The following is a 16,891-nucleotide window of genomic DNA, read 5'->3' as shown; positions in this document are numbered from 1 at the left end:
TTCTATTGTTTTTCTGTTTTCTGTTTTGTTTATTTCTGCTCTGATCTTTATTATTTCCTTTCTTTTGGTACCTTTGGGCTTCTTTTACTCTTCCCTTTCTATTTGTACAAGTTGTTGGCTTAAGTTATTGATTTTGGATCTTCTTTTTTAATAAAGTCATTTATTGCTATGACTTTCACTCTGAGCATTGCTTTTGCTATATCCCAAAGGTTTTGATATGTTGTGTTATCATTTCAGTTTGATTCTAAGTATTTTTTAAATTTCATTTTGATTTCTTCTGTGACCCAATACTGTTTTTTTTTTTTGTAGTGTATTATTTAATTTCCATGTGATTATTTTTTTTTCCTTATTCTTCCTGTTGTTGATTTCTAGTTTTATACTTCCATGGTTTGAGAAGATGCTTTGTAAGATTTCAATCTTTTTAAATTTGTTGAGACTTGCTTTGTGGCCTAGCATATGGTCTATTCTGGAAAACGATCCATGTGCACTAAAAACGTGTATTATTCTGCTGAAGGGTGGAAAGTTGTATATATGTCCATGAGGTCAACTTGGCTTATGGTTTTATTTAAGTCCTCAATGATCTTCTTTTTAGATGTTCTATCTAGAATTGAAAGCGGTGTGTTGAAGTCCCCAACTATTATTGTGGAGTTATCTGTTTCTCCTTTCATATCCATCAGTATTGGTTTTATGTATTTTGGAGTACTGATGTTAGGTGCATATATATTTATAATTGTTATGTTTTATGTTTTCTTGATGGCTTGACCCTTTCATTATTATGTAATGTCCTTATTTATCTCTTGTAATAGATTTTCATTTGAAGTCTATTTTATATGAGGTCAGTATGGCCATCCTTACTCTGTTTTCGTTACTGGTTGCCCAGGTGTGAATTTTTAAGTTGTATTTGTAGCGTTTCCATGTTCTTTCTTGCCCGAGGCCCATTTGTGGGCTGTTTTTGATAAAGGGGGCTTTGGAAAGAGTCACTTCTTTCCCAGTCCCCCTCGCCTCCATAAAGCTGCACACTTGCACCAAAGAATAGCACTGAACAAGGTGGTGGTGGCGGGGAGAACCTGGGTGGTGCAAATAAATGGTGAATGTGCTCAGCTGCTAACTGAAAGCTTGAACGTTTGAGTCCACCCAGAGAAGCTTTGGAAGGGCCTGGTGATCTATTTCCAAAAGAAGAAAGGCCTGGTGATCTATTTCCAAAAATGCAGCCACCGAAAACCCCATGGAGCAAAGTTCTACTCTGATACACTTGGGGTCTCCATCTGTTGGAGTCAACTCGATGACAACTGGTTGGTTGGTTAGGGCTCAGAACTGGGCCCTGGGTCTATGTCTCCGAAGATTGACCAGACATGAAAGAGACTCCGTGGAGAGAATGTTTCTCCAGGAGTCTCTACCACCTAACCACGCCACTTCACCACCAGAAAATTAGCTAAGTGTGAGGCTTCATGTGGGTAAAACAAATGGATAGTTTACCAAATCTTTGCAGTCAGAATGCTATAGAACCAGTGTTTGCCTTTGTAGGGAACACTGTGCTTATAAGCCCAGTATCATATTCCCTTGGAGTCCCTGGCTGGTGCAAATAGCTAACATGCTTGGCCACTAACCAGAAGGCTAGTGGTTCGAGTCCACTCAGAGGTGCCTCAGAAGAGGTGCCTGGAAATCTACTTCTAAAAATGTAGCCACCGAAAACCCTATGGAGCACAGTTCTACTCTGACACACATGGGGTAGGGTAAACTCCAAGGCAACTGGTGTTTGGTTTTAGGTGGCGTGGGCCGTTGGGGAAAGGTGGGTAGCCAGGCAAGTGGTAGGACAAAGAAGTTGGAGAATCTGTGAGTTCTCTGAATGGCTTCCCTTGGGGTGGGGGTGGAGCAAGGGAGCACTGGACAATGAGTCTAGGTGGCAGGGGTCAGGGAGCTTCCTAGACCCATCCTTGCCACATCTACACTTGGTGCTCAGTTTCCCCATCTGTCCACAGGATAATAGGACTTTCTCCCTCCTTGATTCAGAGCGAGAGGAAGTGACTGGGTCTTGGAGGTCCCCTGAGAAAGCACCTTTCCAGTGGTGTCCCAGGGAGGAGGTGTCAGTCCATGCTATCTCGCCAGCAGGGATCATCTGCTACAAACAGGCATTGACTGCACGGTGATCACAGAACAGGCTGCTGAGAGAGCAAAAGAAGGATGGTGGCAGGCGTGTCAGAGACGGAATGCTCTTCTTCTAGAATGTCTATTTTGAAGCCCACTCCTTGCACCTTGGGCCATCAGTTCTGGGCTTCCCTTCTTGTTCTCTTTCCACCAAGATGGGATTTATGTTGGAGGAGGTTCATGATGCTCAACCCCAGCTCCCTGATGAGTCTCCACTGAGACACCCCTCTTGCAACCTCTGCATTGATTCTGATCCCCAACTTTCTGGTCAATTCCGGGCAGTTCTTGGGTGCTCTGGGGTTCATTCTACAGCTAGTGCCTGAGAACACGGTGGGCTTCTCCATTCCTTCCACTTGGCACGGGGCACAAAGTTTCTGCTCTGGGGCCTGGGGCCTCTCCAGACTGCACGGGGCAAGGGTCCCCTGGTTTCCTGTCCACTCAATGTCCCGCTGAGGTAAACGTGGAGGGTCTCATTCCCTCCCTCTGACTTTCCTTTCTTCCACCTCCTCTCAAACCAGGACTGTTCCCTCCAGTGACCGGTTGCTGTATAGTCAACTCTGACTCACGACAACCGCACATGTGTCAGAGCAGATCTGTGCTCCACAGGGTTCTCAATGGCTGATTTTCCAGATTTGGATCACCAGGCCTTTCTTCCAAGGCACCTCTGGATGGACTCGAACTTCCATTCTTTTTTTAGCAGCTGAGTGCATTAACTCTTTGCACCACCCAGGGGCTCTGTTCCTCTAGGCAGCTCTGCCCTAATGACACTGTTCTTAGAGCCGAGGACACTGAGTTTCAGGGCTTTCCAGCAGCCAGACAGATAAGCAGAGAGAGGAACTCAGCCCGTGAGTGCCCTGGGGAGCATCTGGAGACTCTGCAGCTAACAGGGAAGGATACAGTGTCTCGAGGTCAGCCTTTATTGTCCTTTCAGATCCACTCTCATGAATTCTAGTGGCCTCCTAGTAATCTCCAAAGATGTTTGTTTTTGAATCTTCCCTAAAAAATTAGAAGGTCTCAGATTTTTTGGGCAAGAAAGCCTCACAGGTGGCATGGTGCTGAGAGATCTGAATGCTAGGCGGAGGTTTGTGGTAAGAACAGATGATGGACGAGATGCCCGTACCTGCCCTCCCTTCTCCCCAGGTGTTGGGTACCGTCAAGTCAGTCGCGACTCACAGCAACTCCGTGTGACAGATTAGGACTGCCCCACAGGGTTTTCTTGGCTACAACCTTTACTGAAGCAGGTCTTTCTCCTGCAGAGCTGCTGGGTGGGTTCAAACTGCCAAACTCTTGGTTAGCAGCTGAGCACTTGACTGTTGTGCCACCAGGGTTCCTTCTGCCCAGTAGAGTGCTGAGCAAAAGAAATAAAATAAAAAAGCCTGATTTGTAGCATCTGCCCATTTCTGTGGTGTAAACACTCCCGCCGTGACCAGTTTCTAGCTATGGACATGGTATTAGTGAACACTAAGTTGGCAAGGGATGTGCAGTGTTACACTATGATAAAGTACTTCCACCCTGCAGATACAATTGACATCGATAGCCTCAAGAGCATTGGCAACGGTAAGATGTAATAGGCTTAGGAAGTGATGGACTGGGAGTATTTAGTTCCTTTGCCTTTAATAGAATCTATTTAGTCGTAAGTTTACGTAATTTAACTTTTAATTATGGTTATCTTTAACAACTGGCTTGCAAAATTCCTGAACATTTGACAATTGGCTCTGATGAGCTGGAGCAAGGCTGTAAGAGCTGGCTCCAGCTTGTCTCGCTTCCGACACACTTTGTTAGACAACCTGGCTGCTCAAGGCTGGAATTATTTTATTGTGCTTTAGGTGAAAGTTTACAGAGCAAATTAGTTTCTCATTAAACAATTAATACACAAATTGTTTTGTGACATTGGTTGCCAACCTCATGATGTGTCAACACTCTCCCCTTCTCCGCTCTGGGTTCCCTGCTACCATTCATCCAGCTTTCCTGTCCCTTCCTGCCTTCTCGTCTTTACTTTTGGGCTGGTGTGCCCATTAGTCTCATATACATGGTTGAACTATGAAGCACTTCCCTCGCGTGTGTTATTGTTGGCCCTATAGACCTGTCTAATCTTTGGCTGAAGGGTGAACCTCGGGAGTGACTTCAGTACTGAGTTAAAAGGGTGCCCGGGGGCCATACTCTCAGGTTTTCTCCAGTCTCCATCAGACCAGCAAGTCTGGTCTTTTGTTTTTTTGTGAATTTGAATTTGGTTCTGTATTTTTCTCCAGCTCTCTCCAGGACCCTCTATTGTGATCCCAGTCAGAGCAGTCGGTATTGGTAGCCAGGCACCATCTAGTTGTGCTGGACTCATTCTGGTGGCAGTTTTGGTAGATGTGGTCCCATTAGTCCTTTGGACTAACCTTTCCTTTGTGTCTTTGGTTTTCTTCATTCTCCTTTGCTCCAGCAGGGATAGAAACCAGTAGACTTATCTTAGACGGCCACTCGCAGGCTTTTAAGACCACATCAAGGCTGGAATTTGGAGTTCTTTTTTTTGAGGAACTGAACTGAACAATTGGTGAAGGGTGCTTATGGGAGCGCCTGGGATGGGTTCTTGGGGATGAAGGTTCTGGGGCCCTGATCCTTCAGCCATGGCCTGCCCCACTGCTGTACCTGGCTTTCCCTTCTGTGACCTAAAGACGTGGCTGGGCATCTCCTGTTCCCTGCCAGAGCATTTGCCCAGCTGCCCCTGACCCCAGGGTCAGAGGAAACCAGTTGGAGCTGGAGGGGCTTTCAAAACCCTCCCTTTGAGGAGGGAGCAAAGCCTGATCCTGAGGCCGATGAAGCGTTCCTTTCTTGCTTCAGGACACTCAGCTAAACTGGAATTCCAGATGAACACGGATCCTTTCTTGGGATTAGTATACTCTATGTGAGACTTGGCATGGACTTATACTGAAGATTATTCTTATGCAATATTCGCGTCACGTTGTTGTTGGGTGCCATCGAGGTGATTCTGACTCATAGCAACCCCATGTGACAGAGTAGGACTGCCTCATAGGGTTTCTTGGGCTGTAATCTTTATGGGAACAGATAGCCAGGTCTTTCTCCCTCAGAGCTACTGGATGGGTTCGAACCGCCAACCTTTCAGTTAGCAGAGGAACGCTTAACCATTGCACCACCAGGGCTCCTTATTTGGGTTATATGAATAATAAAAAAGTTATTCATTGTTTATCTGAAATTCAAATGTAGCTGGGAGTCCTATGTTTCTGTTTGCTAGCTCTGGCAGCCTCACCCTTGGGCACTTTTTCTCCTCCTCATCCTCACCCAGTAGCAGAGACTCTGAACCCCAGAGAGGTTCCGGCCCATTTCACAGATCTGAAAACTGAGTCCCAGGGACTCAACGAGACTTGCCCTAAGTGCACAGACTCCCCCTGGACCTTGAAGCCCCTGACAAGCCACAAGACTTTCCCTTTGGTGATGTCAGCACGGTTTTTGAGTGGCTCGTCTGCCCGGATGCTGGGGATCGGCAGTGACAACCCAGTCTTGCAGGCACCACTGAGCCCCCTTGGGACTTGTTACCTGGGAGGCAGGGTTCAGACAGACCCTGGTTCAAATCCCAGTTCTGCCACCTGCCGGTTGCATGACAAGCGGCTGTAGCACCCTGAGCCTCGGTTTCCTCTTTTTGACCTAGGTAAAGGGACAGGGGTGTCCTGGTGGAAGCTGTGATTAAGAGCTTGGCTGTTGACCAAAAAGTTGGCAGTTCAAATCCAGCAGCCACTCCTTGGAAACCCTATGGGGCAGTTCTACTCTGTCCTATAGGGTCACTATGAGTCGGAATCGACTGGATGGCAATGGGTTTGGAAATGGATAGGAGGAGCTCTGGTGGTGCTTTGATTAAAGCACTCAGCTGCTAGCCAAAATGTTGATGGTTTGAACCCGCCAGCCGTTCCGTGGGAGAGAGATGTGGCAGTCTATTTCCATAAAGATTTACCAGCTTGGAAACCCTACAGAGCAGTTCTACTCTGTCCTATAGGGTTGCTATGAGTCCAAATCCACTCCACAGCAGTGGATTCTTCTTTGGATTTAAAGGGTTAGGACTCTTTGGGGATGGGGCTGTTGTCAGGCTTCAGTGGGACAGGTAAGAGTTTACTGCATGGTGACATTTGGTTGTTGCCCACAGGTCGCTGGACAATGTGGGATGGAGGCCCCGCCAGCCAGGGACCATCCTGCTCCCTGCACCCCTGGGCCCCCCAGTGGGCAGGCCTCTCCTCGCCTGACCCTCGGCCCCATCTTCCTGCCGCCGGAGCAGGGCCTGGCCCCCACTGTGTTCCTGAAGGCTCTGCCCCTTCCCTTGTACCACACAGTGCCTCCGGGAGGCCTGCAGCCGCGCGTTGCCCTAGCGCCTGGCGGCCTGGATGGAGCCAGCCTGCCTTTCATCCTCAGCCCCCTGCTGCAGCCCGAAGGGCCTGGGCCTGCCCAGGTGGCGAAGCCGCCCGCCCCGGTGCTGACCTTGAACCTCGTCGGTGCTCTGCCTGTGCTGTCGCCGGGCCTGGGGCCCCCACTGGGCAGCCCCGGCAAGGTGCGGAGCGCCGGCCGGTACCTGTGCCCACACTGTGCCCGGGACTGCCTGAAGCCCAGTGTCTTGGAGAAGCACATCCGCTCCCACACGGGTGAACGGCCCTTTCCCTGCGCCACCTGCGGCATCTCCTTCAAGACCCAGAGCAACCTGTACAAGCACAGGCGCACCCAGACGCACCTCAACAACTCGCGGAGGTCCTCCGAGTCTGACGGCGGCAGCGCCAGCCTCCTGGACCAGGGGGACAGGGCTGGAGAGACCCCCAGAGCGGACGGCAGCAGGGACGGCCGCAGCCAGAGCGGGGGCGACGAGGCGTCCGAGAGACCCCCTTCTCGGGGGCACTGCCTGGGGTCCACCGCCCAGCTGGCCCTTGTGGCCGAGAGACTGGACGTGAAGCCAGAAGCTGCTCCCTGCGCCGGGTCCATGTGTGCCGACGGGGACGCTATCGGGCCGCAGCCTTGGAGGAAGCCGCTGGAGCAGAAGTCTCCGACGGCCAGCAAGCCTTGTCCCCTGCAGCGGCAGCAGGCCACGACCTGGGAGAAGGCCTGGGAGGCCAAGGGCTCTGAAGGCCGGCTCCGGAAGTGTGAGAGCTCTGACTCGGGCTACCTGTCCCGCTCGGACAGCGCTGAGCAGCCACCAGTGCCTGCCAGCCCCCTGCACAGCCTGTCGGAGCACAGCGCCGAGGGCCAGGGGGGCCCGGGGCCTGGGGAGCGGGCGGCCGCCCTGGAGCAGGAGAAAAAGCGGCTGGAGGAGCGTATCGCACGGCTCATCTCCCACAACCAGGCCGTGGTAGACGACCCGCAGCTGGACACCGTGCGGCCTCGCAAGACGGTGCTGTCCAAGCAGGGCAGCCTGGACCTGCCCAGGCCCTACACCTACAAGGACTCCTTCCACTTCAACATGCACGCGCTGGAGCCCGGCCGCAGGCGGCCAGCGACCCTGGGATCAGCTCGCTCCACCTGCCCGCCGCCAGACAAGGCGCGGCCCCTCTCCTTCCACTCCGTCCCCACCCAGCTCTCCACCACCGCGAAGTGTGTGTCCGTCACCAGGAGCAACTCACTGCCCTTCGTGGACAGCACTCGCACCTGGCAGGACCCCCGGGAGGCCTGCCCTCAGAAGCAGAGGCTACTGAACTCCAGGCCCACCCCGGTCTTGTCCGCTGTCCCCAGCACTCACCCCAGGGCCCTGGTGCGGCAGGCCGCCGTGGAGGACCTATCTGGCACCACCCTGGGGGAGAGCCCCATCCTCGCAGAGGACCACCAGAGGACCACCGCAGGGGAGGGGGCGGCCAACAGGGGCAGGGTGGCCGGGAAGAGAGGCAGCCAGAGGAAGCTGAAGATGTTTTCCCAAGAGAAGTGGCAGGTGTACGGGGACGAGACCTTCAAGAGAATCTACCAGAAAGGCAAAACCAGCACCCACAGAGGCAAGAAGGCCGGGGAGGTGAGAGTTGACCCACCTCCCCAGGTAGACACCGTGCAGGCAGAGGCCATGAAGACCCCCACCTCCGCGGACTTGAGGACCCCCATCTGCAGGGACGTGAGGACCCCTGTCTGCGGGGATTCGAGGACCACCATCTGCAGGGATGTGAGGACCCCCATCTGTGGGGATGCGAGAACCCCTGTCTGCGGGGATGTGAGGACCCCTGTCTGTGGGGACGTGAGGATCCCCATCTGCAGGGATTCAAGGACCCCCATCAGCAGGGATGTGAGGACCCCCGTCTGTGGGGATGTGAAGACCTCCATCTGCGGGGACACGAGAACCCCCATCTGCGGGGATGTGAGGACCCCCGTCTGCGGGGATTTGAGGACCACCATCTGCAGGGATGTGAGGACCTCCATCTGTGGGGATGCGAGAACCCCTGTCTGCGGGGACATGAGGACCCCTATCTCTGGGGACACGAGAACCCCCATCGGTAGGGATGTGAGGACTCCCATCTGTGGGGATTCGAGGACCCTCATCTGCGGGGATGTGAAGACCCCCATCTGTGGGGATGCGAGGACCCCCGTCTGTGGGGACGCGAAGACCCCCGTCTGTGGGGATGCGGGGACCCCCGCCTGTGGGGACGCGAAGACCCCCGTCTGTGGGGACGTGAGGACCCCCGTCTGTAGGGATGTTCTCCCTCCTGTAGCTATTTCTTCTGGGGCTGAGCCAGGGTCCTGGGGAGGCCAGGTGACCCCAGAGTTCTCCATGGTGGCCGAGCCGCGCCAGGCCAGATCAGGAGGCAGTGATGAGGCCGGGGTGAATGGGGCTGTGGCCCCCTCCATCCTCACCTGTAAAGATCCCCCCTTTTTGGGTTGCAAGAGCCCTCAGCTTCCTCCCAATGAGAGGCCAGAGCTAGGGGGTGAGCTGTCCCTGGGACCTGGCCCCCTCAGAGGAGGAGACCCCGGGGCCCCCAAACAGGAAGGAGTCAGCTGTGGCGATGGCGGAGGGGAGAGCCGCCTGTGGGCCCAGAGCACCGCAAGGCCACCCAGCAGTGTTCCTGGCCAGGCCCCGGCCATGGGGGACAGGCTTCCCTCGGAGAGGAAGAAGCTGAAGGTGGAGGGGCTCGGGGGCCAGGGCCAGTCAGAGCCTCTGGGAATGGGACATGAGAGAGGAGGGTCCCTTGAGAGCCCCACACAAGCCGCCTCCCTGCCAGCGTGGGGTCTGGACAACGAGCCTGCAGAGAAGCCAGGGGGGCTGCCCCCAAGTGCTGACCGCCTGGGGCGTGGAAGCAACGCGCCCTTGGAGTCCATTGGTGCCTCCTGGACTTCTTCTTTGGCCATTCTGAGGCAGGCGGGGCCCAGGGGCAAGGGACCGCCATTGCATCCTGCGGCTGTGTCCCCTGGGTGTTACCCCCAGGCCCCAGACAGGAGAAGCTTCCAGCTGGCAGCCTTGCCCCGGGCTCCGGACTCTGCCTTTACCCCAAAGTATCTCCTCAGGCTGCCTCAGGGAGAGACCCCATCTGAGCTGCCAAGTGCAAAGGGGCACGGGCAAGGACAGGACCCTCTCTGCAAGGGGGTGTGGCCTGAGGAACGGGCTCCCTTTGTGAGGTCAGGGAGGGAGACGCACCTGTCCCCTGGGCCAGCCTCAGGCAGGACCCCAGAAGAGGCAGACAGCATCACCAAGGACCCCGACTGGTTCAGGGCACGGGACGGGGTGGAAGGGGCACGGGCAGGAAAGGGAGGAGAGGAAAGAGTGGCTACGAGGCCCCTGGGAGCCCAGGACCTGGCCTCCATTACCCCCACCCCCACACCTGGCTCCTGCTCAGCCTGGGACACGGAGCTTGAGGACCCCGCCTTCCACCCCCTCTGTTCAGGCAGAGTGTCAGTGAGGGCCAGACCACCTGGGGGTGCCCCGAATCCCTGGCCATCCACCTGGGAGAAAGCATCAGAAGACCCTCGCTCAGGACCTCTGGCGCAGCTCAGCCTCAGCTGTGCCTCCCAGCCTGGTCCCTTCCTCTCAGCCATCACGCGGCCCCCGAGCTGGCCTGAGCTGGCCTTGCCTCCCCACTCAGGGAACCCCAGGAGTGGTGAGGCTGAGGGCCCCTTCCCCTCATTGAAGGCCGAGCCGCGGCTGACGTGGTGTTGCTTGAGCCGCAGCCTCCCCCTGCCCGCTGAGCAGAAGGAGAAGACCTCGTCTGTGTACTTGTCACTGCACCTCACTGGGGGTGGCCCCCGGGACGAGGCTCTGGAAGGACGGATCAGGACCAGCCAAGGAGACTCAGGGCCTGCGCAGATGTCCAAGGTAAGGCCCAGCTTTGCCCAGGGCCTGAGGCTGTGAGTGCTTGCTCAGCCAGGCAGGACTTGTTAACGGGAGAGAGAGTGGGAAGCTGACTCAGTAGCACCTGCCCATGAATAACATCCGAGGGGCATACATAGGGCAGGAGGGAACTAAAGAACTAAGGTTAAAAAAAAAAAAGAGAAACAACCAAAAAGAAAAAAAATCGTAAAAAAGTTTCAAAGGTAAGAATTATTGTGTCCAAAGTCTGGGTGAAATGTTTTTTCACAGCTAGACATAATACTTAACTCTGAGCTCCCTGGTAACAGAGGCAAAAAGGGAAATGAAATACAGTCTAAGGGAGGAATCTGGGCAATCCACGAGTATAAGCTAGAGACTCTTATTGAGAGGTAGACCCCAGGCAAAAGCCATCTCTTAAAAGAAGAGAGTCACTGTACTGGGGAATTTGGAAAAGTCATCTGCAAAAGACCCAAACCTACCTCTGAGGCTCCTGGGAGCAGAAGCAAAAAGGGAAATGCTGTGGGTGCTCAAAGGTGTTCTCACTTGGTGACTAAATGACAAACTTAGAGTCCCATCTTGAGGGTGAGGTGGTGCATGTAGATTTTACAGTGGAGGGCACCGTCCTGCTGTAGGGTGGCTTGGGCCAGGGCACCTGCAGAGGAATCCCAGAGTCTCAGTCCTAATCAAACCCTACAGAGCAATGACAAGGGCCGAGAGTCGGGAGCCTTGCAGGTTGCCCCTTCTTTCCCCAGGTGGAGCCTGCAGGTGTGATAGCACTTTCTTCATCCTGGGTGTGGTGAGGGAGAGAGGGGGACTTCAAAGCCCACTAGCCCTCCTTCCTCCAAAACGCAATTAGGAATCAGGCAGGGTTACCTGGGTAGGTGGAGTGGGAAGAGAAGAAGGAGCTGGCCACGCTGTTCCCTGAGTCTCTAGTTAACACCAGAGGTCTGGTCTTCCCTCTGTGGATCCAGCCCAGGCAGAGTTCCAGACGGGTCTGCCCAGGAACGCTCTGCAGCTGCCTGATCAGAACCCCTCTGAGGCTCAGGCCACTGGAGGATGCTGCATTTCCATGCCTTAATTTCCCCAGACAGGCACCCTGTCTGTGGAAAGAGAACCCTTCTGGGCTGTCCCCATCATGAGAGCAGTGTGGTGCCAACATGACTGGTATTTTCAGCTCTCCTGCCCAATCGCCCCAGGAGTGACGTCCCAGGACTGGGTGTCTGAGCCTGAGCAGAGGAAAGGACTGCCTCGAAGGAGGGCGAAGACATCTCGTGGGATCAGCAGGCAGAAAAAACTGAGGATCAACCCCAAAAGGTAGGGCGCGTGGCCACCTTGATCATTTCCACATGTGTCTGCAGTTTGAGGAACTGCAAACAGCGATTTAGCTCAACCCCCAAGAAGAACTTAATGTGAGACTCAAAAGGCACCTCTGTGCTCCAGAGAAAGGGTTCCTGTTAGTGAGATCTAGAGTTTCACTGTCAAAGGACTAAGTTTGTTTCACTGTCTGCCTGCCCAGCACAGCCCCACCAGCTGTGTTCATCAATGGTGCCTTTCTAAGGCTGGGAACCCAGCAAACATTGGAAAGAGCTGGTTTGAAAATCCATCCAACCAACTGAAGCCCTGGAGAGAGAAGGGTGTTAATTATTCACAGCTTTTATTGCTTTTTTAATTATGCAAGCAATGCATGCCCTTTGCAAAAAAATTGGAAAATACAGATGAGCAGAGAGAAGACAAACATCCTAGTAATCTCCCCACTCGGAGATAAGCTCTGTTAACATTTAGGTGTATGCCCTTCCAGACTTCTCACTGCTCTGATATGCCCGCACACGTATCTACCGACAAGAAACGGGAGGTGACTTTTCATACCACTTCTATTGTGCCTCTCTTTGATTGTCTTGCTCCTTTGCTCAAAACCCTTCAGGCTGTCCACTGCCTACAGAGTAAAAAGCAAATTCCATAACCAGGGAAGGACCCTCCCTTCTTGCCCCCTCTCCCCCCACAAAACTGTCCACCTCATTACCCACCATCTCCTGCTCTCGAACTAAGGGCAGCTCTGTGCTGCCTCCACCATCTCTCCCCATTCTCTAATGCATACCCCTAGTGTGCCCAGAAGGAGCCCTGATGGTGCAACTGTTAAGTGCTCAGCTGCTAACCTAAAGATCGGGCATTACAACCCACCAGCTGCTCCATGGGAGAAAGAGCTGGTGATCTGCTGCTGTAAAGATTACAGCCTAGAAAACCCTATGGGACGGTTCTACTCTGTCATATAGGGTCACCATATGAGTCAGAATCAACTCATCGGCACCCAACATCAACAGTGTTCCCAGGCCCCTAATGCTTCCTAGCATTCCCACTCCACCCCATGATGCTTACACATGACATGAGGACTCCCTTCTCCCAGACTAAGCAACCCCAGCGAGTGCAAGGCCAAGCCACAACACCTCCATGACCTAGCCTTAGAGGTCACATTCTGCCATTTCTACATCATATGGATTACACAACCCAAAAAATGCATTGTAGTCTAGTTGACCCCAACTCATGGTGACCCCTTGTGCATCAGAGTAGAATTGTGCTCCACAGGGTTTTTCAGTGGCTGTGATCTTAAGGAAATAGATCGCCAGGCCTTTCTTCCATAGTGCTGCAGGGTGGATTTGAACCACTGACCTTTTGGTTAGTAGCTGACTGCAAACTGTTCACACCACCCAGGGACCTCTGGGTTACATGGGTAAGCCCTATTCATTGTGGAGAGGGCCACACAAGGTCGTGAAGACCAGGAGGCATTGGGGCCATCTTGGAAGATGACCACTTGCAGGGCCTCCAAAGGAGCAGACGCTGTGCTCAGCACTGGGGAGGTATGGCGCCTTTTCTCAAGGTGCTTGAGGTCCCAGGGGGAAGCACCAAACCAGTTCCCGCTGAGCTGATTCCAACTCATGGAGACCGCATGTGTCTCAGGGTAGGTCTGTGCTCCATAGGGTTTTCTTTCTTTCTTTATTTTTACACTGCTTGACTTTTTATTGGGATTACTTGAATCTACAGATCAATTTGGGGAAAACTGCTGTTTTTCTGATCCATAAAAATGGTATATCTTTCCATTTTTTAAATTTCTTTTTCTAATCTTTTATGGCTGGCACATAGTTGTACAACTGATTTTCCATACTGACCTTGTTTTCAGCAACCTTGAAAAACTCACTTATCTTAGGGTTTTCAATGGCTGATTTTTCAGAAGTAAATCACCAGACCTTTCTTCTGATATGCTACTGGGTGGACTTGAACCTCCAACCTTTTGACTAGCAGCAGAGCATGCTAGCTGTTTGCACCACCCAGGTACTCCAACCGAATATGATACTGGGCTTATAAGGAAAGGGTTCCCTATAAAGGCAAATTTCTTACAAGTCATTGTTTATTCTGACTGCAGAGACTTGGTAAAGGAAACTACCCATTTGTTTCACCCACTTGAAGCCTCAAATTTTCCGATCTTCTGGTGGTGGAGTGGTGTGGTTAGGTATTAGTGCCTCCTGGAGAAATGTTCTCTCCAGGGCCCAGTTCTGAGCCTTAGCCAACCAACTGGTTGCCATTGAGTTGACTCCAACACATGGAGACCCCATATGTGTCAGAAAAGAACGTTGCTCCATAGGGTTTTCAGTGGCTGTGTTTTTGGAAGTATATCACCAGGCCTTTCTTCCAAGACACCTCTGGGTGGGCTCAAACCTCCAACCTTTCAGTTAGCGGCTGAGCATGTTTGCTGTTTGCACCAAGCGGGGACTCCATTCTGAGTCCTAGAGTTGGGAAAATGCTGAAAGGTGATCTATGCTTCTCATAGTACTTCAAATTCACTGTTTAGGAAGCTATACACAGAGCTTATCTTTTCTCTTCAAAAGTTTCACCTCTACTTATTAAAATGTGTCTACTTTTCATGTGGCAATTTATGGCCAATTTATAATGGAAGTCAATCGTTACCTTGGATTTGTTTTACATCTAGTTCCTTTGCAGAGAACCAGACAGAAAGACTTCCATTTGGAAAAGTACGGGATCTATCTGTCTGTCTGTCTATCTACCTACCTACCTACCTACCTACCTACCTTTCTATCTATCTAGGAACCCTGGTTGCACAATGGTTAAGCACTCGGCTACTAACCAAAATGTTGGCAGTTGGAACCAACCCAGTGGCTCCTTGGGAGAAAGACCTGGTGATCTGCTCCTACAAAGATTATGGCCTAGGAAATCCTATGTGGTAGTTCTATTCTGTCACATGAGTTGGAAGCACCTAACAATAACAAATCTATCTGTCTGTCTACCTACTACCTACTTATCTATCTGTCATCTATCTAATCTATTTATCTATCTATCTTAGTTCTCTGTTGTTGCTGTAACATATTACCAAACTTAATGTGTTATTTTAAACAGCACAATTCTATTTCTTACAGTTATGGAGGTCAGAAGTTCAGTATAGGTCTCACGGGACTGCAAACAGGGTGTCTGCAGGGTGTGTTCCTTTCTGGAGGCTCTGGGCAAGGGTTGGTTTTCTGCTCACCCTGGTTGTTGGTGGAATTCAGTTCCGTGACTCATGGCCATTTTCTTCCATATGCAAAACAAGCAGCGGTGGGTCTAGTCCCTCTCACACTTTAACCCTCCCCCCGCTTCTTCATTCTTGTCTCACTCACTCTTCTGCCTTCCCTTCCTCCATTTTTAAGGGCACAAATGATTAGATTGGGCTCACCTGCTGTCTTAGGCTGGGTTCTCTAGAGAAGCAAAACCAGTAAAGCGTATATATTTATATCAAGGAAATGGCTGATGCGACTGTAGAGGCTGGAACATCCCAGGTCCGTGGAGCAGGATAGAGGCTTCTCTTGATACACATAGCCGCAGGGACTGGGGAACCCAAGATCAGCAGGTTGGAGAGCAGGGCTCCCAGTCTCAGGCTGTGAAGATCGATGAATCCCAAGATTGGCAGATAAGGTGATAGCTCAAGTCCCAAGAACCAGAGGTCGGATGAACAGGAGGCAGCTTCAGGATCCAGAGAGAGCAAAAAGCTAGAACATCTGCTTACATTTGGATGTAGGCCACACCCCTCAAGGAAAATCCCTTTCAATTGATTGGCTTCTCATAGCAGATTCTATCATGGGAGTGATCACATAAAAACACTGAGAATCATGGCCCAGCCAAGTTGACACACAATCTTAACCATCACACCTGAGTAACCCAGGATAATTTTGTCATCTCAAGTTGTTATTATTGTTGTGTGCTGCCAAGTCCATTCCAACTCATAGTGACCCCATGAGACGGAGTAGAACTGCCCCAAAGGGTTTCCAAGACTGTAATCTTTATGGGAGCAGATTGCCACACCTTTCTGCCACTGAATGACTGGTGGATTTCAACTGCTGACCTTTTGGTTGGCAGCCTACTGCTTAACCACTGTACCACCAGGGCTCCTTCATCTCAGGGTCCATATCCTCAATCACTTCTGCAAATTCCCTTTTGCCATGTAAGGTGACATAGTCACAGGGTCCGGGGATTAGGGTGTGGACATCTTTTGGGGGGTTATTATTCTGCCTACCACACCATCTACCTATTCACCTGCCTATGTATGTATGTATGTACGTGTGTATGTCTCTACCTCTTATCTCTTTCTAATTTTGGTGTTTTCTAGACAAGAAAGAAGCCTATTTCTAGATTCACTTGCCCATTTTCACTTCAGTTGTCTTTACTGTTCTGCAGAAAAAATACTTGGCAGAGATTCCCCCTATAGGCCTTAGCCCACAGAGAATGCTAGAATTTACGTGTCGGATGATCTGTTATGTTTTTCTCTCTTTTTGGAAAAAAATAATACCAAAAAACAAACAACAACAATTCCTTGGTAATGATGACCCAGTAATTTAAAATATTAACATTTTGTTATATTTACTTCGAGTCTTTAGAAAGCAAACAAATATATTGCAGATAATTATGTAGTTTCCTTCGCTCCCCTCCCTCCCTTCTTCTTCAGGGGCAACCACTGATACATTTGACATGAGTCATTTCAATCCAAGTTTTCATACATTTACTACAATTCAATGCACCCACCGAAGTTTATAATGTTGTTTTGTGTCTTTTAAAAGTCTATGTAAACAATATCATGCTGAGTATATCATTCTTCTGTTTGAGTTTTAAACTTAATATTGTGGCTTTGAAGATCTAGCAATGTTGGGACACAAAGATCAAATTCATCCATCTTACTTTCTGGATACCATGAGTATTCCATCCCATGGGTATACCACACTTTATTTCCATTTTCCTACTTACGGACTGTCCTATTTATCTGGCTGTTGTTGTTGTTGTTAGGTGCCGTCAAGTCAGTTCTGACTCATAGTGACCCTACGTACTACAGAACGAAACAGTGCCCAGTCCTGTGCCTTCCTCACAGTCCTTGTTGTGCTTGAGCCCATTGTTGCAGCCACTGTATCAATCCATCTCATTGAGAGTCTTCCTCTTTTTCACTGGCCCTCTACTTTACCAAGC

General features: G+C 51.3%; 1 protein-coding gene across 1 annotated transcript in view; it reads left to right on the top strand.

Annotated features, from left to right (window-relative positions):
* ZNF831 (zinc finger protein 831) overlaps nt 1-16,891 on the top strand; it is a 105,399-nt gene that overhangs the window by 13,829 nt on the left and 74,679 nt on the right. The window contains exons 2-4 of the mRNA XM_023742636.1: nt 6,284-8,323; nt 8,414-10,402; nt 11,571-11,710. Coding sequence (XP_023598404.1) covers nt 6,284-8,323; nt 8,414-10,402; nt 11,571-11,710 — 4,169 coding nt within the window. The remainder of the gene's footprint in view (nt 1-6,283; nt 8,324-8,413; nt 10,403-11,570; nt 11,711-16,891) is intronic.

Source organism: Trichechus manatus, unplaced genomic scaffold (assembly GCF_000243295.1).
Source record: "Trichechus manatus latirostris isolate Lorelei unplaced genomic scaffold, TriManLat1.0 scaffold00008, whole genome shotgun sequence".
In the NCBI taxonomy this organism is placed as follows: Eukaryota; Metazoa; Chordata; class Mammalia; order Sirenia; family Trichechidae; genus Trichechus; species Trichechus manatus.
The sequence above is the reverse complement of the archived record's forward strand: the minus strand, read 5'-3'. Positions and strand labels throughout refer to the sequence as shown.